General features: G+C 38.9%; 1 protein-coding gene across 2 annotated transcripts in view; it reads left to right on the top strand.

Moving 5' to 3' along the window:
• Positions 1–51: 51 nt before the first annotated feature.
• Positions 52–24248, top strand: part of Gckiii (Germinal centre kinase III) — a 113789-nt gene continuing 89592 nt past the window's right edge. The window contains exon 1 of one of the 2 annotated variants that reach the window (XM_072011391.1): positions 52–777. Coding sequence is in view for 1 of the 2 variants with exons in the window: in XM_072011394.1 (XP_071867495.1) it covers positions 763–777 (15 nt within the window). In the remaining variant the exon portion in view is untranslated. The remainder of the gene's footprint in view (positions 778–24248) is intronic. The other variant, XM_072011394.1, reaches the window with a different exon arrangement.

The following is a 24248-nucleotide window of genomic DNA, read 5'->3' on the forward strand; positions in this document are numbered from 1 at the left end:
TGCCGCGGCGTTCATTGGCAATGGCACCCGTTCACAGCTGTGTCGGCTGCGCGCGCATCTCATTCGGCTAGTTCCGCGACAGCAAAAATCAAGATGGCGCTCCTCTGTTTGCGGATAGTTCTGCGACGGATATAAATACGTGAAAAAAAAACAGTGCAAGAAACGGTTACGAGTTATCGAATACATCGTGACGATTCGTATATAGGTATTATAGAGTGACAGTCGATTGGGTAACGCGTCGTAATAATTGTAAAGCACGGTTAGCCGGGTAAGCCGCCTGCGGTATTTGGAAGATTGGCGGAAGGTGCTGTCGGTGCCCACCTGAGGAATGCCAGATTATCCTCGGTGCAGCAACTCGTTTGGCAGGGAGATGGTAATCGCGTGACGGATCGCGTGTAAGTCGATCGAAAGTGTTTTGGTAGGTGGTCCCCCGGAAAGGTGTACGGTCGTGTTTGTTCCGTGACGTATGTGTGTCGCGGAGGGCTGTAAGACAGGTCGGTCGCGAGTGTCGTCGTCGTCACCGTCGTCGCCGTCGTCGCTATCGTCGTCGTGGTCCGACTCGTGTTCGTGTCTAGTGTGCCGCGAGTGGCGTTTTTCGCGGCTTCGATGTGCTCTCGTCCTCCCCTGGATTTCTGGACAGGCGAGATCAGCTGCTGCTGGAACAACTAGTCCGGCGGCTCTGGGAGACGATCCTCATCTACAGGAGCGGTGGGGCAAGGAGGTACCGGAAGCAGTCGCGAGTCCGGAAGCATAACGAAGAAGATGGCCTTCAACGAGGTAAGTTTCATTTCTGTATGACGTTATATGTATATCTTCTATCTTCCTATTTCGCTCGGTCGTTCGATTCCGTGGGCTGACCTCGCGACCCCCAAACGCCAATTCTAACCTAACCTCCGTTCCTGCGCACAGCTGGCATGTTATCAACTCTATCCCCTTCCTCTCTCTTGCATCTCTTCATTCTCATCCTTTCGTTCTCTTTCTAACCTCCTTCTCCTTCGTTTCTCTCGGGCATCATGCCCGCCACTTTTGTACTCCGTTCTACTGTTAAACGATCACGAGATGGATCAAAATCCCCACAATCCGGTTATACTTTATAGTAACGTTACGATACACGTTTTTGGTAATCCTTTCGATTGGTCGACCCTGTACTTTGTACGTGCTACAAAAAATACGTGTTAACGTGTTCTTTTATTTAAATTTCAATTTAATTCTATCAACTACTATCATCTTTACATTAATATATTTCCGTGACTCGTAAGAAACGTTGATATGTCGTAATTTCTGATGTTTTTACGTGTTTGTGGCTAATGTTTCTTGGAAAATACGTATTATAAAAAAATACCACGTGATGTTTATACCATCTAATTCAGAATAGCCAAAATATGCATTTCTATGATAAATAACATTGATAATTGTGTATCGTATAAAAACATTATCTTGCGAGAGATTGCGTTATTAATTTAACGTTTGATAGACAATTACATCATAGTATAGTTTAGATACGAAAGAGAATTTGTTACTTACGTACACATTGTGACTTCAATGACGTATCACCGATTGTTTACGCCGTAACATTTCTTCCTAACGATATTGCGTAACCATACCCATAAAGAAACACGGGTTTCCACGACAAAGAAGGAAAATAAAAAGTGTTCCAATGTACCTTATTCTTGTGTAAGATGATACATCAGAACGGCGCATATTTCCGAGCCGCAACAAAGTGGCGATATCGTTAACGAAAGAACTGTGTAGACCGGTAGAATAAAAATGTATTTACACATATGGTAAATAGAGTGTTATCTATTCGATAATCTGGTCGAACGGTTTAAGATTATTTTTCGCCGATCTCCTATCGTTTTTGGTGACGCATGGTTGCAATCATATAAGCTTTTTATCACGTGCTATTATTTATTTTTGCTGACTGTTCGGTGAACGAAAAGAGCGCTGACCAGTAATTAATATACCACGATCTAATTTCATCGACATAGTCGTACCGTGCAATACGAAACGGAGAAAACTTATACTGTGATCTGTAACCATAGGCGTGATTGCTGATTTTTTTAAATTAACACGCTGCAATGTGGCGTTATACTTCCGTGTCACGATTTCCGGTGAATACTCTCAAGGCGCTATTTTTTATCTTATATTAAAATTAAAGAATTTTTCATAGAACAAATTGATGCGCAAATTGTAGTTTATTAATGAATTAAATTTTTGTAAGAAAGGAACAGCTTACAATGTAAAAGATATTCAATACATTTTCTATAAGATATATATTTTACATTAGATATTGTACTTTTTGTATTAATAAAAATCAATGGCTGAAGTAACCAAACACATATAAGTGTACCTATCAGGTTCTCAAACTAAATTTTTTAAAACCTGATGATTCTTATGCAATCTTTTTTATCATTCTTGAGTTTTGTAGAACTGTAATTGAGAGCCGTAGAATTTCTTTGGCTTCCATGGTACCACGAATTTAGGTCAACGGTGTAATTTAGTGGATAACTAAAGATAATCAATCATTTAGTGGCATCTTTCGAGAAAAGTGGGAGAAGAACAGCGTTTCTATAATATATAATATATTTTGTCTGTACCACTGACGCACGTTGCTACAGCATTGCGTGTACATATACGCTTACGTACATACGCGAAGGTTGCGCGTGGATCATTCATCCGTCCCACGTGCGCTCTTTAAATGAGAAATTAATTAATGAAAGGACGCATCAGCGTTTATCATTAATCTTCATACGCTACGACGCGTATTATTTGTTACGATTTCCTACTATCCAGTCCGCAATCTTTATTTTCATTATTGCTCTGCAACAATTAACTTTACTGAAAGCTACGTTACCTTTTATCCGTTTTAACAAATTTATTCATTATTTTTTACACTACTTCGAGTCACGTTAACGTACTACGTCAGAAGTTCACGGTCGATTCATTGAAAATTAAATATAATCGTCGTCATAGCTGCGATCGATTATACGAAAGGACATCAACCGAGGTGTACAAGTCACTGTACACAAAAAAGAGGTGAAGGTGGTAGTCCTTACGAGCACAGCACCTGCTATACCGGGTCATATCGATCGAGATGGAATATACAAGTAGTCAGAGTGGGATTCCACCGTTGTTCTCCCTTCTATGGCACCCACTCGTTTGTCGACGATCATATGGCTTCTTTTTCCCATCTCGAGCCTTCGCGTTCTTTACGCCTTCACGATAACATGTCTATCCGTTTTCCGACCGATCCTACGTTTGATTTTAGTTTCTCTGCCCTTTTAAATCTTCCTGCATCTTGTCGACTCGTAATACGTTTTTAACACTCTGTAGACAAGCCTGATTCGTTAACGACCTCGTCGATATTTCATTCGAGAATTTCTTCGAAGCGAATTCTTATTTTCAAAATTCTGCCACGCTGTAGATTCGATGTAATATCGTGAAATTGTAGGAACTGCAAAATAGAAGTTCATGTCTACAGCCTACAGTTTGTCACGTATCGATATATTCATCGATATTATTACAATATTACATATGAATAATCAATAATAAGTAGAATCATAACGAATCAGATAACTTTAATTTCATAGCGAATTTCTATTTTTCCTTCAAACTTTCTTAAACGTTTGGTCTAGAATTTGATTGCATACGACGTAGCATAGACTTCGATAAATATTTCGGAGCTTTTTCAGATATTTTGAAAGTCTAGAAGAGTAACAAAATGAAATATACATAGATGAAAATCGGAGGAATTCGCTAAGCTATATAATTAGCAAATTAGACACGAACGACCCAGGTTTCCCAAGTAAAATGTGAAAATATACTTGCGTACATAACGTTAATTCTTGACTATGTTCACACGGAAAAGTTGCCCCACAAACTTTTTAGAGCTTCTCGAATAAACCACGGCGGAAGCAAATGCTGTCGACTATCGAAATACAACACCTAGATTTCCAACATATTTATAATATTCATATATACCTAGTTATTAGTCGATCTAAAAGTCAATTATCAAACGAGACAGTTTCTGCTCGACACTGATTAATAGTCTGGAAAAATGGGCTACAAGTTTGCAAGGAAATCTCATTTGCAGTAACGATTACGTAGCTTAACATTACGAAAACAAGGAACTCGTTGCTCGCGAAACGATAGCGCCATATGTGTCTACGCGCGCACACACACACGTATATAGCTGGTTTGTTATCGACGTCGTTATTCTTATCGTATTCCGGAAAGTCTAGCTTGCACCTCGGTTAGTCGAGACGCGCATAAACAAACGTACAAACGTGTACACGTATACGCGCATAGATATCGCTGCATTGCTCCATGCGAAGTTTATCGACGCGGCAATTTCAGAAGTGTACACGTATACAGGGTGCCTCGGTAATCATGCTACAATCAAGAAGACGCAGATTATACGCGAAAATATAAATAAGAAATATACAATAAAATTTTCTTTGCTGTCGAGAAAATCGAGTTTGAAAATTTGTTAAAGATACCGTGAACTTGGCTAATTGGTGGACGGATATGAGTAAACAATTAACAAGAAGTTATTCCACGCGTAGAAACGAGTCAAAAATGAAAGATAACATCATTCCATTTAACACTCTCATTTTCGAGAAAATAAAGTTTCAGCATCTTTGGTTAAGAATTGGTTTGACGTACACGTACATACGTACTTGATGAACTTGCTAATTTCATTTTCTCGATAACGAATCGTTATGTGAAGAATCTTATTCCGCATTCTCGACGTATTTTTTCACATAGAATCCCAACTTTGTCGATTGTTCTATGATTACTGGTACACCCTGTACACCCCGTTTACCTGTGCCACACGTACGTACACGATTGCACCGTTATAACGTGGGCGGCTGAAGTTTCGATGATCGCTTATTTTTTCCATTCGGTCTGTTTGAGAGATCAGAGGCGTGGGCAGGAAAGCAGGTTACATCAAAGAATCGTTGGTTTTGATATCGGGCGGCGATCGACGAATCTATCCCGGCGGATCTTTATTATTATTTTGAAACATTGATATCGCGTTAAGATCGCGTACTCGTGAGAACGTGGGCACGTATATGTTTTTTAATTAACGCCGGGATTCGTGGGTGTCAAGGATACCGGGGAGGCCAGGCGAATAATTTGTCGAGAATGTTGACACGATTCGCGGAGAAGTACGAAAGGGTCGTGTACAGCGCGAATACTTGTGAAATTCATTTCTATAATAGAGGTATCAACATAGACGAAGATAGTCGTTGGTATCGCTTACGTTACACAATAGACATTGTTTGATCGTGGCCTCGATGCAGCCTGTCTGCATATCTGTTTCTGTGGCGCGCGCGGATATAAAGTACACGCTGACAAATGCGTACCAGATTCACCGATGTTTCGAACGAAACCGTGGGCGAGCATCATAGGCAACGAAGAATTGAACTATGGAAATTGACAAAGGCGGGTACATCCGTGATTAAAGCTGACGCTTGTGCACGGACAATGCACCATTGTGCTCCGTTTCCAGGTGTAATCTCTACTTCCTGGTAAATTAAAATCTGTCGTCGCTCCTTCCTATGCTGCACGGCTGTTTTCGCAATTCCTTGAGGGACTGCGACGTTACGCGACAGAGAGGAACACTGTGTCGATCTTGATCGAACAGTATACGTGAAGAACATGGAGATAACGAAGCAACCTACGGACGCGGCTTATGAGCGCGAACGACGCAACAAGAAGCATAAGGAATCGAAGCTCGCGACGAAAAATTGCAATTCACGTTATAAAATTGAAATTTATTGCCCTTCGCGAGTCGCTGTTCCCCGCTTTTGTGAATCTAAATCGTCGCGTCGTGACCACTGTCGTAAAGGTAAAAAGAGATAGGTACGATTGTATGAATTTTACTAGCCGTGCCTGCGCCGTGCCACGGTACTTGGCTGTTTTCCATTTTATTTTCGATAAAATATGCATGGTAAAAAGGAAGAGAGCGTTCCTTGTGTCGCGCGAATACGCATTGCAAAACGCCGTTAAAAATTGGCACCGCTGCCAAGCCGAAACCAGTCGTAATCGCTGAATAATGGCGATCCCATTATTTTGCCTGCACGATAAAACATTAGACAACCGCGAGTAACCTTTGCCACGCGATATTTAAACAAGCCATAGGAGAATATAACTCTTTGTTCGAAGGGAAATGTTCCGCTATATAACACAGCGGCTACGAAAAGTATTCGCATATGATCTTATCAAGTTCCACATTTCATTTTCATAGTATCGAATTTTTGTAGTCGTGAAAGTACCGCTAAACGATATGAAATTTAAAGTGTCTGCATCTAATTAATCAGGTAGTATACACATGCTGTAATAAATACAAAGGGATGCCAATATTTTCGGTGTAACTAACATGAAATATAACACGACAAAAGTAAACGGCACAATTTAATGCTCTTGTACATTAAACTCGTACAAAAAGGGAAAACAACGTCCAGTTTTCGTACCATCGCAGCGAAACAGACAACCCCGCCAGAGATCGTATTCACGGTATCCCACAACAAGTGTTACCATAATTCCAACTTTCTGCGGACAACCTCGCTCCGAAATACAACGGTTCCTTAATTATCCGTTTTCTGTGTCCGCGTTGTAAAGCAGAGGAAAATCGTATTCGGCCCGGGTATTGTCCCTGGGAAGCACGCTGATACCGTGCTTGCCGAAGGGCAAGGTGCTCGTCGAGCATTCCCCCCAGGTATCGTATTTTCCGTAAAACTTTCGGATTGGAACAAGGCGCGCGGGAATTAATCGTGGCGGTGCATTTGGTGGGTTTCGCTCGCCCGTAAACGTCAGCAACGTGTTGCCCCTCGTAAAGCGAGTAATAGCTTCGTGCTCGTCCACCCTTCGTACACTGTACTGCGCCGGTGTGCGTTCATCTATGTTTGCACTCTGCACCTTTGTGTATGTGTATTTACATGCGTGCAGCCCTGAGCGAGGCGGCTTGTACCGGTGCACCTATATGCATCCGTCTGCATGTTCGTGTGCTCGGTACTTCAGCACCGCATAGGTGATAACGTTGAGTCGAGTGCTCAAACAGACGGTGTACAGGGTGTTGCCGCCATACAGGAACGCAAAACCGTATACTTAAGGTTTTAGGTTAACAACTTTTTAACATACGAAACACGTCGTGTAATTAAAAGTGGGTTAGGTTATCCGGAAAAATATAGTTGGTGGAAGTCGAAATAGATTTCACTAGAATTAGACGTTTCGTTGTTCGTAACTGTACGAGCCTTTTTTCAAAAAATATTTAGATGCTACGAATTTTTCGTACAACCTACTATGTATTTATTAGACGAGATCTCTCATAACGATCATGAAATAACAAAAATAGAATTCAGTCTTGGTATACAGATTAAGGATGAAACAAAATTCTGTTGTCTTCGATGTTGGTTTATGAGGTTTGTAAAACCACAGACGATGGTAATGGTAACAGGGTAGTTCTAACTTCTCCTAGCGTGTAATTGCACCGTGAATGAACTAAGCACGACTAAGCGCGAATATCAGTCTGGAAACAATCCTCTTCCGGTTTACAGCCACCCTTCTCTCACATACTTCCGAAATTGTTAAGCTTCTCCGAGACTTGTAAACTGTCGCAAACTTCGTGCTCACTGTTGGTAACTTCTGACACAACAGAATTCGGCACAGAAGCGTTTCTATTATAGAACCTACAGCTAATAAAACTCTTCCTTATTTTTCGATGACAGCAGAGTATTCTGTTACTTATTGTAAGAACACTCGGTATATAAATACATCGGAGCGCGGTATATCGTATATGCAAGATTGCAGGGAATTAGCGTAGGGATAGAAGCGTATTTCAGTATGCTGGATATTGGCTGGCGTGGTGCTAATCTCGAACTGATGGAACTTCATTTAGATTAATCGGGCAAAGACGCTAGGAAACTAAACTGTTGTGAATATCGATCGAACTCGTCAGAGAGAATATTAATAAATTCGTGCTCGTTTTTTCCTTGTAAGTCTAATGAAATCGGGCTGAATAATTATCGAGTAGATTATTTTGACGAAGTACGGCGGTGCACGCGAGCCACGATTCTCCCGGCTCGCGTTGCTTTCTCAAGAAAACAGCCGTGACAGGTCAGGAGAACGTGTTTCTCTGTTTCAGAGGCAGGAAACGCTACTCCGAGTGTCACGGGGATCCAGTTTTCCCGTCTCCGCGAAACAGGTTCGTTTTTTACGAGTCAGAAACCCGAGTTGATCGCGACTCGTGGTCCCAAAGTTCTGCACGCGTACGTGACGAAAAATTAATTAAAGATCGTGGCTACCGATTTTACGCCATGTCTCCTGATCCGTGGAAAAGATCTAATAACACAGATTTATTTGCCTCGCAAAGCGATTGTAACCTGTTCGACCGCTACGCTTGTGCGAGGTATGAAAAATTTCGGTCCTTTTTTATCTCTGTGGTTCGATCTGGCGTAATAAACCCGGTCATACCTTCAGGACCCGTTCACCTTATCAATTTTTATCTGTGCTGAAATCATCGGTCCTGATAACAGAACAGTTATACAATCGGCGAAGCGACAGAGACACGTGGAACACCGAGATGCGGTAAAAAAGCCTCTTGCACAACTGGTTTTCGTTCATGGTGAAAGGAAATTCCGATTCCGCGGTGATGCGTTGCGTGCGCCCGTCTACGAAGAATCGAGATGGAATTCTCCGTCTAATCCGGAAAAAACTCGATTCTATTTGCGGCGAGGCCTTCGGATGCCTCGGACAAGTATCCCTGGTGACTCGATCCGAGGTAAATGCAACGGAAGCACCACGTTCAATCGCATTTCACGTTTGTTTCGTCTTGTTTCAAATACATTGATATTGTTTTCGTGTTTTATATCCCTTTAATGTGTCACTTCCTTGAACTATCGATATTGTACTGTGCAACGGTGAACACTTATTTATTAAAAATTACGTTGAATCCTGTTGTTGATTTTAACAGGTCTTTCTCTTCGCTCTTAATAAAATAGAATACTGCATTCTAACTCTAGATACTCGCGTATTTCCATATAAATTAATATTATACTCATTGGAAGATAAAATAGAGCTAATACGATTTGAAACGAAGCGTGGCAAAATGTTGTAAAGGCGATTTAAGTCTCATGTATAAAGACGATCTGTAAATGAAAGTGTCTGTTGCACGAATTTAAAACGCCGATTAACTTACAGATCGGTTTAATATTGCTATCTTTAAATGAATAAATTTCTATGTTTCTTCTGCGATCGAAATGTTCAGTCCCGGAGGGGTTATAGAATCGTTAAAAGTTGAGAAGTGCATTTACTGGAGTTCGTTTCTGTCGATTGCTATGTCCTTGATCTCCGTCGTGTAATTTCGTTTTATTTCGAAAGTCGTGTTTGTCTTATAGTCGAAACTTCTTAGCTTTGAGATATTCTCCTGCCGCGGAACTTACAAACAGCTGTAACGTCGGTAAGAAAGCACGAAGGCAGCTCGACAAGTGTACACTTGAACTGCTGGAAAGCACGATCCGGCAAAAGTTCACGGAGAGAAGCGGAAAAGTGGGAAAAGAAGAAGCTGCACAGCGGACAAAGCCGGAAGGGATTCGAACGCGCGATAAAAGATCGATACGAATTTCTGTTATGTTTATTCTGATTCCTGAGGTTTATCCTTCCATGTACTAAACAATCTCTTGTTCATTTATTCCTCTTTATCGTTCCTTCATATTAATATCTTGCTAAGGGATTGCGAAGCTTTTTAAATTTGCGGGGCTTACGGTTATCATCGAATAGACACACGCAGAATCTGTTATATGATTCGCTAAATGTGTTCATCGCTCGATGCTAACAGTATGCACAGTATACGGGGAAACGTGACTGTTGATTTTTTAGTTTGACGTCATTTGATGGCTAACATAGTCAGAAAGTGAACAACTTCTACGAATAGGTATTAACAATCGACGACCCAGAAATTACTAGGATACATATATTTAACTCTACAATCGGATCAAAGGGCAGTTTTATTATAGTAAGATGAAATTGATAATTGAAGGCTAAATATGTTTATCGCGTTCTTGATATGAGAGATGTCCGAAGAGGTACAAAAGCGAAGAAGAAGCGAAGGAAACAGTAGAATTAATACATAGATTCGAACAACTGACATCTCTCGTTAATACAGCGCGACTGAATTTTCAATGTAAAAGGAAAACGAGGAAGTGGAAAGGATAAAATCGCCGCTTCTATTTGCGTTCCTTTCGTTATTTGAACGATATTCCGCGAAAAGCTGTCAGACAGACGGTAATTGACCGCAGCCGGTGAATAAAGTTACGTATCCTGCAGTGGAAATTTTACTGTGCCGCATAGCTCTACTGGAGTGTTAAGCAGATATTGATTTATCATCTGTGCGCGATCTTCTTCGCTTTTTCATCCTAAAACAACACCGCCGTCGGAGGTGTCGGGCTGACCTGTCTTTTGTGAATACGCGAAAGGGAAGAGTTATTGACCCGAATTGGTATTTCGGCCGTAACACTTCACCGTTCGGCTCTCGGCCGAAGTATCTTTTGTATGAAGATGCAGGACATCGATCGAGACCATCTCGGCGTATCTCGTAGCTTTGCGCACCGACAAAGGATAACGCGATTCGCGAGAAGAACTCTCGAAATTAAACGCGGCTCTACGACGAAAGAATTCGTTTAAAAGCAATTATACTGGATAAGAGTTGTCGTAACCGAGTCGATCGAGGAATAGGAAAAGTTCGAAACGTCTCTATCTAAACTTAAGCTATACACTTAGTAATGGGCGTACGAATGTCAGTTTCGAAGAAATTTAAAGTTTTCCGAGCCTATGGAGATCCGAAACAGCTCAGAGGTTATTCAAAACTCTTAAAAGCTTTGACAAGTCTTGAATTTGGTCTTGAATTCTGAAAATGTCTAAAGTCTTGGAAGGCTTGGATATTTCGAGCGTCTTGACAGATTTAAATGTAAATGCTACTATACAGAAGAATGGATCACGAGAAACAGGATATTTGGAAAAGTTTCTCCTCTTTTATTAACGTAGGAACTGTTCAAAATGTCGAACATGATATTTCATACGCAAGCATTGAATTATCATACATTCCTGATTTAATAAAATTCCAACAGAAAGTTCATCAAGTCGAAAGTTATATGCAAAGTCTATGTGTATATATATATATATATATATATATATATATATATATGGAAAGTCTCATATGCAAAAGCTTTATTCTAAATTCTCAGCCTGTTTCTCCATGAGAAACCATCACCCTCTGTCAAGTTGTATCAAGATACCCATAAACATTCGGAGCGATTCGAAGCGTTTCAGATACCATCACGTGCTACACTCGTAGCTTGATGTTGTACAGACGGTGTTCGATTTGTTCGCAATTGAATATCGGCAAGGGGATAGAGGAAATCGGCGTAAAAGTTGGACGCGCAATTTACCGAGTTTCAGCTGCGTCGACCAATTCGCTTTTGTCTGAAGCTGCACGGCTAACAGTAAGACAGCTACACCGGCCAGACTAGGAATCGCGTGGATTGTGAGAAAGATGCGGACAAAGGAAATGAGGTATTCTGAGCAGTGAGCTGCGTTCTTGCCGCGATAGGACTCGGAAAGGAAGAAGGAAGGAAGGAAGCGTGGAAGGTACTAGCCTGATACCAAGACGAGAACTCGGTGGATCCAGCCTTCGGGATAATGGAATTCCTTCCTTGCTTGTCTCACCCACTTCTGAGTGTCGGGGAATCGTCCTCCTCTTCTCATCGAACATCTTGAGAATAAAAGAGAAAGAGAGAGAGAGAGAGAGAGAGAAACTCGCGACCACCTTTCGATCAGACGTCGATTCTCTTCGGCAGTCATCAGAATGCGTCCATAATTTATCGAGCTTCGAAGCATCTTATGAAAAATTTATTCTCCTTCTCTTTCCACGTTAATTCTGTCTTGCAATCCCTTCGAGTGTACTTAAGAATGTTTAATTCCTCTACATTTATTATACCGATCGACTCGGCTATCGGAACCCAGCAACGAAATGGTTTCGCGCTCTAATGATCCGCCGACGTTAGTCCCGTCCGTATTTCCATGATAATTTCAGCTCGAACTTTCTGCATTGCCGTAAAGCGAATTACCAACAAAGCTTGCTGCTACAAGCTTGGTGGTTCCGATTCGAATAACCTGTACACGTCAAGTATCAGAGCCATTTGTGTAGTTGACAGATTTTCAATGATGTTCGATCCACGTGGATTTCCATGAATACATCGAGCTGTTCAGAATCGTCAATTATGATGTACACTGTGTACTGGCAGAAAGGCTTTGAGACATCGGATCAAGTTTTCCTTTGCAATTATCTTAGGCAACAAACTGTCCACTTTTATAACGATCGATCGTTAGGATTTGTCAAGTTAAATTGAATTGTTAAAAAGGCCAAAGTTCGAGCTTATTTTTCCTTGGTATCGTACTATATTAGTTTTGATCATGGTAAACGCGATCGTGACAAGAATCGCGAGCTATCCGGCCTGGGAACGATGAATAATTCCGTGCCTTACCTCCATTGTATTCGTATAGACGATTAAAGAAAGAGGATTCGCGATATCTGTTCGGAATTTTCTTTGGTCGAATTATTTGATGCCTGGATTTTCCACAGGGCGAATCCTCCTGAAAAAAATTGTCTCATTAGGAAGTAAGTAAACGATAGTACGCTCAGTTTCTCCTTTTTTCTTCCTCAATGTTTCCTTTAGTCTGTAAGTTTCGTCTGTAAGTTTTCTTCATTAACTTTCACCATCCTTTCTTTATTCTTTTTATTTAATCCCTTCTTATATCCACTGTCTTCTCCCTGATCTTCACCATTTCTGCTTCACTTTGCTTCAACATTAGAAAATTGTTCTTACTGCACCATAGGAACTCTCCTTGGATAGGATCACGAAATCGTCTGTTGCAAACGATTATGCTACAATCGTTGAACCTTATTAATTGACCTAATTACCTTTATCAGTTTACGCACCAAATATTAATCTATTTCCTGTGTGGCGTGTAATTAAGTCACGCGATTAGGAAGTGGTAACCGATTTCTTATCGTCTATATAACAACCTTATCGAACTGATTATCGTAATCGTAATGATAATTCCGATTAATATTCTAGACATCGAGTTGAACATTTTCCTTTGATCCAAAGTTTGTTTACACTGAATAACGAATCTATTACAATATACATAAATTCCCAAAATAATTGTTTTGTAATTATCGAGGTTCTAATGTATTTAATAAATTCATTATAATTTGATTAAATCAGGTATTCCGAACAAAAGTTGATTTGGAAAATAAACAACAGACTATGATATAAAAACAATTGGAAACAATAATCGAGATTCTACCGTACATGTTAGGTAAAATTGTTGTGAAAAAAGGGTCTAGGTTTCTGTTTACTCACAGAGAGCATCAATTCGTCGCGCGCACACGTCATAGCATAGGCGGAACGAAAATGACGCGTCTTTTACTCGTGGAAACTCGTTCGTCGTTCGTGAAGCAGAGCATGTTCCACATCTATTTGCAGGAGAAACGAACCCTCTTTGGAACAAGGTACGTCAAACGAGTGACACGGTGGATGTTTCAAAGAATTCGTAAACCCGTGTGTAGGTGCCTTAAAACATTTCGTTCCGCATTGCTTTCTAATGCGTTCCACTTTCCTGGACATTCTTCGGAAGATTCTGAATGTTGTAATACCGTGATAAACCAGCCGAAATGTTTCTCGGCAGGTTAGCAAATCGTCGATGTCTAGCGAAACGCGGAAGACTATTGCGCCGTGAATTTGAGAAACGCGCATGAATTATCTATTACAAAAACACCTGTCGACTTAACGAAATACATTCGTTGGAAGAACTAGGAAGACTATCGTCGATAATATGGTATTCGAATCATTTAATGCATACAGTTAGCCATACCAGGAAAGTTTACATATAATCGTGTAATTTGATATACTTGACCTATCCGAAGAAATGAAAAACAGTTTGTTATACGATTAACCATTTATGCATATTATAGTTTCAACTCGAATGTATATTTATTTTAGTCCTGTTCTCTTCTGGTCTATATGGCTCGAAATGGATGTTATATGTTAATAGACATCGTTAAATCGATATGTTATCCATAGATGAATACAAATGACTAACGTTCTTCGATGATATATACCCTGCCATATTTCTCAATATGAATATACAACATCGTAATTAAGCTTGTGATTGATATATCGTTCATTGAGAAATCAATTGTGAAAGCAATTCGTTACAATATAAATGGAGATTTGAACAAATCGTCGCACATTTAATATTCTTAAGGCTATAAATATTTCTGCAACTCACTATATATATGAACAGAAAATGATTCGGAACTTGCTTACTATATTAACATATTTCTAATGAAAATGGACTAAAAAAAAATGTAAGATATTTGGCTGAGAAAATTCTTGGAATGTAACTGTGCTAGAAGTTACGAAATCTTTGATTCTGTAAATTTTTGATTTTTATAGAGAACCTACAAGTAGCGATGGGATCCGATACATTTTTCTAATTGACTGTACAAAATTCTAAAATCATTTTTCGAGACGAGTTTCTTTTCCGCATTGCGATTCAACTATTTCTAATTTCTGTAGAGCTAACGCGGTTTCATGGCGCAACACTGATATTCCTGTTATTTTGAGACGATGGCATCGAAGTAGGTGTCTGTAGTGTAACTGTCTTTATAAGGAAATCTTACAAGAAGATAGGTACCGTTGTTTCCACGCCCCGAGAACTGTTTTATAGCTACTGTGACGTTGCTATTTTACAGCTCCATCGGCCTCGCAAAAAGCACAGAAAAAATCCATTATCCATTGAACAGAGCTTTTCACCGCTGCCATTTGCAAATCAAGAAGTGGTTTCTATCGACAGAGACGTCGCTTTGCTATCCGTTATCTCGCAAACATTGATCGAACCAGATGCCAGAACATATCGAACTATCTATCGAATAAATGGCATTCATGAAGCACTGTATCAAAAGAAAGAAATATACACGTTATTCAGATCGAATACGATTTAAGAAACGTTGAAATATATTTTGGATTATTTTCGTATGGATTATTAGTAGACTACGTATTTTTATACAGATTCATATTTTTGTCAAGGAGGATGAGTTAAGTGATCGCTTACAATTTCCAATCTATTTCTTAATATGTCGTTTTATTTTTTTTTTTTTAATTTTGTTACAAGAATTCCCAATACACAGGAAAATTTTATTATGCATGATAATCGTTAGCGAAATTTAATATCTATACAAAATTCTAGAGCATTAAATATCGACGCTACAAAGTTACACATCTGTTGCCAACTAAACTAGCTTGGAACACATTTGTTACGTGGATTACATGAATTACAGTCTAACCGATATTCGAAAGTAAGAAACGAGAATATTCCATGTTGTCTTATCATACACGCGTCACGAGTGCAACCGCGGCAATAATAATTTACGCTAATACGTTTAAATTGGTTTTCAGCTGCATTCTGTCAAGCGACGATCGCCCCTCGTGTCTCTCGATATTAAGACCTCGCGAGTACGCGGTCGTCCGTACTTATGCAACTTCCTGGTACACGTGCATTACAGCAAAGCCCGTTTTGTGAATTGGATTATGCACCGAAGACATAACCATACACCTGACTCGTGCGCAATTCTAAATCCGATGTACTTCAATCGAGATATATTAATCACTTAGGGCTAAAACTTGACAGTGTTGAGTTAATTTTTCTTGGTTAGTAATGGTTGCTATATTTAGTGCATCGGTGGTCGCTAGTGACTTTATCTTTAAAAGAACCAGCTTAAAATAGACTTATAAATAAATAAATAAAATATACCAAGTGTATATATTGTAATTATATTTTATCATTATTCTTTGTACATTCGAGCTTATTATGGTTTCATTTAGCTACGAATTGGAATACTGGCATTATTCGAAATTAACGAGGTACGTAATGTGCCAGATTATCTTTCGTCTTTCATTAAGTTTCATATTATATGTGTCTCCGAAATATTTGCAACATGCTTCGCGCTACACGCGTTAACGTGCATCTTTAGCTCTTTAGATAGTCTGTTGTCACATTGGACAACTTTCATGAATTGTAAGGAAGGTTGTCGTTAGCGAGTAATGTCGAAATTTTAATCAAGCTGGAAATATAGGAATTAAGAATCATTCATTGACGACTTCGTTCGTCCACATGTACGTATATGATCGCGTGTCTATGTATATTCTGTTCTTATTGGGATTTTACGTCCCTTTGCTACTCTCTTGCGTTTGGAAGAAACGATTTCTGAAAATGCATTGTTAAAGGATTAATAATTGGCTAAATGAGACTCGGTTAAGAAGACAATTTTCAGAACGAAATCGATTAAAATATACGACTCGCGAGTAAAGATGGTTGGAGGCATTAACTGGAAGAAAAGAGATATTGAGGAGAGTGCTTCTATCTTCGAGAGTAGATGGGAATTGAGAAGGGTTGAACAGGTGGTTGAATAAACGTGGCAACGTTACAACCTCGTGTGTTTTTCGTCTCGGATTTAATTATACGCTACCCTCCTTTTCTATTTTTCCGAGCTCCACTTTCCGCTGTCGCCATTTATTTTTCACAAGAGTCGCGTTATTCCATTTACGTTTCTACGGTTAAAAAATTATTTCCGTACTCTGATCAATTTATAGACACAAATGTATATTGGATTGTCCCAAATGTTTCTTTCGCTTTATAAGGAAATAATAGATGCGCAACATTTTTTGTTTTATATTATTCTATTGAATTGTGTATGATCCATTTTGTTCTACCGGAACAGAATATTGTGTATCTATTATTTCCTTATAGAACGAATGAAACTTTTGGGACAATCTAATATAGATTTGGTTCAAGTGTACAAATTAATTTGTCGAGATAAAATTTTTATTTTCGATCATGTCGACTCACGTAATTCTGTAAATCAATCACATCTTATCAAAAATAAGTGTCCTGACGCTCTTCAGCGGCAGCGTATTAAAGTACTTGTCAAATGTTTGACTATCGGTGATTTAAATCTAAAATGACACATTTTTCGATTACGTCTCAAAAGCAGCGATAAGGAAATTTTGGTTCACGTAGAACCGATTTATAATTCTGTGATTAAATCACGTCTGTCCGAAGATAAGTGTCCCAAAATTTTTCAGTAACAGTTTATCTATTATTTCAAAATGACGGTAGAATTTGCGACCATCGATTTGAATTTAACGTGACACGGAATATTTTTTCGATCGCATTCGAAAAGCAGCGAAGCGTTAGAAACGGTTGGCAGGATATACGAGGAGCAGAGGTCTTTGCCCCAGGACACGCGCCCCGCAGACGGTCGATGGCCAGACTAACAACCGAAGGAATACGTACGTATCCCGCACTCCAAGGGTGAATCTACCCTCCTATAGTTTGCGTCGACACAATCGCGTTTTGTTTCCAGTACGTAAATCCCTTCTCTATTTTCTGCTCGGGGCAATAACCAGCTAATTAGCAGAAATGATCGACCGTTGACGAAATTTTCCCTGAAAATCTATTTAAAGCTTACTGTTGTAAGCGTAATCCATCCTTTCGTGGCAAATAACACGGTTGTAGTTGTAGACGTTCGTGCAACCTGCAATCCGAAAATCGATGCCAGAAGCACCAAAAATACGCGCCAATATAGTTACGTTACAATCCGCGCAAGAGCGGCATACGTCAGTTTGTAGATTCGATTTCCCCTGCACTGGATGTAATAAAATCCATTCCGAAACGATAGCTTCCAGGACAAATTAAGGATTAACGTTCAATCTCATGCCCAATTTCCTGTATCGCGTTTAGGCAACTCGGCGCTTCGCACGCCGACGCGACGTTTCGTACGTGAAATCGCGTTTGCTTTTCAACGACGACAACCACGACGGCATATGGAAAAGTTCAATTAACTATCGAGACATTCCTTGGATATTTTAGAAACAATAATAAATTTTTATAATAAAAATTGTATCGATTTTCGTAATAAGTGAAGATCACAACATCTCGCGAACGAGCGTCAATACTGTCGATGTTCATCTTAATAAAGCGAGCACTTTGACTGGAACAGATAAGGTGATGGGACGGAATTAAAGGGCGGACGCCCTTAATTAAGGCGATTTCTAATCAAATAGTTTCGGGAGACGGATCGATAAAGGCTACTGAGGTCAAGCAAGCATCAAACGTGCTTTTCTAACTCGCCTAGGTAACAAGGCATGCCAAAGTTCGTCGACGTAGTCGTTTTGTTACCAACGTTCCTTCTCCTTCTGATTAAATATTACCTGGTATGCGATATAAAATCATCGACGACTAGACGTTTATTTTATAAAACATTCTTTATAGTATATTATACTAAACTTTTGTCGGTTTCATTATTTCCTTATAAATATTTCTTTTGTTTTTGGTCACGAATTAATTAGAACGTAAGATAAAAATATTGGCAAAGATGTAAATAGAAATGTGTTACGTTCTTTACCTATGATCGGTATTTGTTAATAAAAGCAATTATGTATATCTATTCTCGAACTAGCATGCAATGGAAACGAGTAAAATCGCAACGCTTTATCAACGAACGTCTTGTTTCTTCGATACGTTTTCTTAATCAAAGGGAACTGTAGCGTATAGTTCGATTTGTTCAATTACGTTCCTGTTCCGCGTAACGCGTCTCTCAAAGAAGGATATTAAATTTGTTCTAGGTGTTGATTCCCTTTTGTCAGCACTCTTTTTGCTTGCTTTTTACAATTGTTTCGCCTGCTACCGGTTGAAAAGCGTCGCCTTATCTGAAACGTAATTTATTTCGACGATAAAAGTCCTCAAGGCTATTGATCCTGACTTTTACACGTCGTGCCAGGCTTTTTGACGTAACGGTACGAGCCGTGAGTGCATCGCGCAATTCACCTGCTTGTGAAACTGCTAGCTAACTAATGAAACACCATACAGTGTCATCGTAACGTCGTAAACATATTATGCTTCAACTCGCTTTCATTGTTATCATATGGTATAATAACTTTGACAAAATGCCATTCTCGATAAATATCGTACGTCACGAAACTTAATAATTTATCAATGAAATTGCCAAGTATATCTTACTTACGTACTTTGTTCTCCTTTTACGAAGATTCTACAGCAGGAATATTAAAAGCATGTACGTTATTAGTTTGGTCTAAATAACTAAATATCGTAAATGGAGTTTTGGCCAAGTTGGAGAAACTTATTCTTAGATCGTTCCTGCTTCTTTGTTACCAGAGTCTGTATTGATCTATGCAGCTTCACGAATCTACCCTGCTTCTACATTCTCGTGCTTTTATTTTGCAATGTATGTAGACTGCAGTTATTTATAAGACAGTTGAAGATGTAAAATGTACACAAATTATCCAACGTGAAGTTATAATATTTGATGACTCGAATAAACTTCTCCGGCTAGATTTCATTTCCTTAATTGTGTTAACACAATTATGAATTTCCATACAAATTTTGCATTAATCTGTTTACGTTCCATTTATCATACGAATAAGTTTATGCTTATTCACAATTGAATTTAATTGAAAGTAGCGGCAGTAGAAATAAAATTGTATCGTGTAGTATAATATTCAGTTAGGAATTTGATTTCAAGTTTATAATTTCTTTCATTTGTCATAGAATGAATTAAATCAATCTTCATACGTGTAACCGTATATCCATTTTATTTCCGTTTCTATATTTCTTTCTCCGTTGTAATATTTTTTATTTAATTCCCATTTGTATTTTTCTCGTTTTATTTCACTTACATTTCTATGAATATTCTTTCATCAAATTTTATGAGAAAGTATTAAACATCGAAGCTTCGAACTTGTACATTTATTGAACAGTAGCAACCTTCTCGTTACCTTCGCGACAACGTTATAATTGTCGTGTTTATATTCATACGAGTTTACGAGTTTCTGTTTACGACGATGAAAAAGAAGGTCGTATAGCAAAATCGGCCAAAACTCTGGCGGTTTCGCAATGTTCTAAGTTAATAAAGAAAACCGTCGACGTATTATCTTGTGAAAGAAAGTTCTCAAGTGTCGGTAAGAAAATAAAAGTATATATTAAATCTGTGACATAGCTATGAGAGATTCACTATCGCGGCTGTTTCACAAGACGTGTATGTGAATCACACTTGATACGAATATACAAAGTCGATAACGATAAACTTTAACGATGTTACTCGGATAAGGTTATCACATATTGATGTTTACATTGTTAGATATATGAAGAGGAAACAATCGTATTTTTAAATGATGGATCACTTCCCTCTATGGTTTCAATTATTAGCAAAAGATATAATAACATTTATAAGTTATCGTCTTTAATTAAGAATATTATACGACGGTCACAGACAAAAGACATTAATAATTATTATCAAAAGACATAATAACATTTATAAATTATCATCATTAATTAAAAGTATTATAAGAAGAGATGAAAAATATTAGTGATATTCTGCTTTGCCTAAACAATTTCTAATTCACGAATTATTTTAAAAGAACCTCTAAATAGAGAAACTAAGAAAAACTAATATACATTATTTCTTCCAAACCTGGAATAATGAAATGAAATGGCCGAGAAAGTATTTTGAACAATATGAAAATTAAATTAAAATTAAATACACGACAGAAAGAACTACGCGTGATAAAGGTTTTCTTTGAAAAATCGACATTTCATAGAAACCAACGCAATAAAAAATGCTACTGCCAACAAGATAAGTTTGATTATTAAATAATTTCATGGAAGGTCGGAAGTTTTTTCTATCATATTTCTGTTTGTTAGGCTGCGTGCATATTGCCCTTTTTTTCCTACATTTTTCAGCCGCATCTGTCGCGCAATTAATATTTTAATCAAGCACACAGAAAAAATATAGCCATTGTTTACACGGTCCGCGAATTGTGTACGCTCATTTGGCGATTAAAATTCATGGAGGCCTCCACGTATGTATACCGGGATGAAAAAGGGGATAGACTCGATGATCTTTGACTTGCTTTTCCTTCTCACAAAGCTTTTTCCTGAAATTTCTCAGATAGACTTACTTTTAATTGCTTTCAGATTACGTCTCAGTTACAGATTTTCAATTATTTTATCATACATAGATTTAGATATTCTTGTTTTAAACGATAACTTTCTATGGTACGAGTGCCTTTCTATGGTATTTCTTGGAATAGAATAGAATTAAGAGTGGTATCGAAAGGTTTCTCTATATAGCTGCTTGAAGTACCTGCTTACCTTAAAACGTTCGTTTTAAGCCGACAGGCCAGTCTACGTGTATAAAAATATGTATAAACAAGAAATGATAAAACCGTTTTAAGAACCTCGATAAAGGTCTATCTCGTGCTTTGACAGATATTTGTATTCGATATGTATCGGCAGATCGATAAAATTGGAATCGACGAATCGTAGAAAGTACAGGGATTAGAGTCACAAATGCCTTTTACAACCTGAAATTCAACATGCTTTGTCTCCATACGCTTCTTTTTTTAAATTGATAAAGTGACTACGCGCATCGTGCAGCATAAAGTCTTATCCGCGACTCGATCAATGGATGTGCCCGCTTGAAAAATTTAATTTATCATCTCATCGTATCCTTGCCTACTAAAAGTATCGATGCTTGACATCGATGTAACACCTACTAGAAAGATTGTAAAATATATCCGAGGTAGTAAAGTTCAGCATACGCGATCGAAACCATGGAACATTTTCTCTTCGAAGTTCTTCTATCGTTACGACTCCATCTCCATTTTACACGTGTAACTCCTGATCCCTGCGATCTTTCTTCCTCTTCTCTTTTCTTTCCTCCCACTTGGTACGTCGTTTGCGTGTTCACTCCAGGAACAAGATTGTTCCATGCGTTTCCACTGATTCATCGCGAGACGAGAGGAAAGAAGCAACGAAGAAGCTAGCCAGCCACGGTGGCGACTTCTCAGACAACGCAGCGCAGCGCAGTCGAGAACTTGGCACTGGTTCTTTCTACGAAGGCGATTTACTCAGCGAGATCAAGCGTGGATATGTTATTCGAGAGATAGTAGAGGCTCGAACGGCGATTTAAAGTGTCCTTGGTCGTTATCGCGGCGAGAAACGAGAACGAAAGCTTTAAACCTGTCTTCGCTGAGGCTGCAGTTCCTTCTCGACGAATTTTTCTCTTTGAAACACATCGGCCATCTTTTCCATCCTATTCCGTACCTTCTCTTCCTACCTGCATAAAAGCAGCGAGAAAAATGTGCGAGGTTGGATTTATTCGGACGATCGAGATTAATGGAGGATAATCCTGCGGAGATGGTTATTACATTCGGTCGTAACCGCAGCACGGAGAAGCGAAATCGAATTTTTAGTACGAACGACAAGCGTTTTACGTGGCTGCTGTACGCGCGTGGACGGCAAAACAAATAGTCTTGGCAGTTTTTAATGGGTTCTTGCCGCGGGTGGTAATCCCTGCCCTGTATTCGGCCCACGAACTCGTTCACAGCTTTCCCATCGCGACCAACGTTAATCAACGTTAATTAATTTTACATACTTAAACGTCAGTCCGTCCTTCTGTCGAAAAGGGACATCGGGACGAAGCTCTGTGTACACAGGGGAACGCTATTTTTCAATTGCTCCCTGAACGTTAATCAGAACTTTCCGGAGCACGGTACATTTCCATCTGACCTCTCTATCATAATTAAGCTTCGCTCGACATTTCTACACGTTCTTTGACGAACACAGTCTTAACTTCCCTAAAACACGACGCATTTGCGCGATTACAGGAACCAGAGTAGACTATATCGTTCTTTCAAAAAGTAGAATTCGATCGATGGAAGAAGTTACCGACTGACGAAAGTTTAGAAAGAAAGTTCAAAATTGGAACCTGCATACGAGTATCAGCTATCTTGCACTAGATACTTTTATTTGAGTAACGACCACATATTTTCCGACATATATTACATCCATTCGTTGTTCTTGTAAGATGGAATTCCGTTCTCTAAGATTATAATCGAACGATAGTGAAACAGCTATCCAAACGTTCCTTTCGTTCATCGCTGTACATCGTTTAGAAATATCAGTATCAGGATATTTACAGCGAGCGTAAAAGTATACAGCAGCCAGTTCGGAGAAAAACTTTGTGCAATGTTCACGTTTGTTTAGATGTTGTTTGTTTAAAACATTCTAACAAACGATAAACGTTAATCTTTTCTTTTGACGATTCAGATTAATTATCACGTTCCGTACGAACCCAGCAGGTGTTTATGAGCCGGCAGTGTAATTTCAGTTTCGTAGATCGCAGTTTCTGCGTATGTGTATGTATGTACTTATATTTCCTACGTAGTCATTTCGAGGCAAACATGAGTCATAGTCTAGTGGTAGAAGCGGATCATCAGGCAAAATTGTCGCAAAATAGGCTGGTGCGCGTGTCAATCGACATAATGAGATATCGAGATTTCCGTCATACGATACTATCGTGTATACATTATAAAACATTGCCTTTCAGAATGTAGATATTCCTGCGTTATCGGCTATCGTACGACAGCCTTTACGCCGATCGTTCGATGTACACTGTGGACAGAATGTACAGAAATGTACGCTTCTTTTTACGAATCATGTGTCATTTAGTTTATTACCTTGGAAAAAGGTAATAAATAATAGGTATAAATATATAATCGTATAAACGAACGATGCTAAATAAAGTAACATAAACATTGTTAGAATATTCTAATAAATGAACCACTACGATTGATCAAACTGATTATATCAATTCTCTGTATCTTTTGTATCTCAGTACACTATCGTTATCTGATTTATCAAGTATCAACCAATCGATCAATTTGGTCGCTACCGTGTGACTCAAACATGTGACACGAGTAAGTGTTCTAATACGCATGGTCAATAACATATTTCTGTTTATTTCGCCACTTTGTTTCAATTTGGTATAAGATACAAACAACATATAGGAGATAGGAACACGATGTTAATACTTTGAGTGACGTGAGTGCGCGTCGATTTGCACAATTTCTTCGGCTCTTTTTTCGCCCATCCGAATATCCTTCTGAGTAGGTACGTCACGATCCTAAATTATCGCGTTCTCGTGTTCGCTCCTTATGTGTCACGATCATCGGAATTCTATGGTTGTTCTTCCGAAAGATGAGTAATCGCTACGGATACTGTTCCCGTGGGAGGAATAGCAAATTTCGCGTTAAAAAGCT

Source organism: Bombus fervidus, chromosome 10, assembly GCF_041682495.2.
Source record: "Bombus fervidus isolate BK054 chromosome 10, iyBomFerv1, whole genome shotgun sequence".
Classification (NCBI taxonomy): domain Eukaryota; kingdom Metazoa; phylum Arthropoda; class Insecta; order Hymenoptera; family Apidae; genus Bombus; species Bombus fervidus.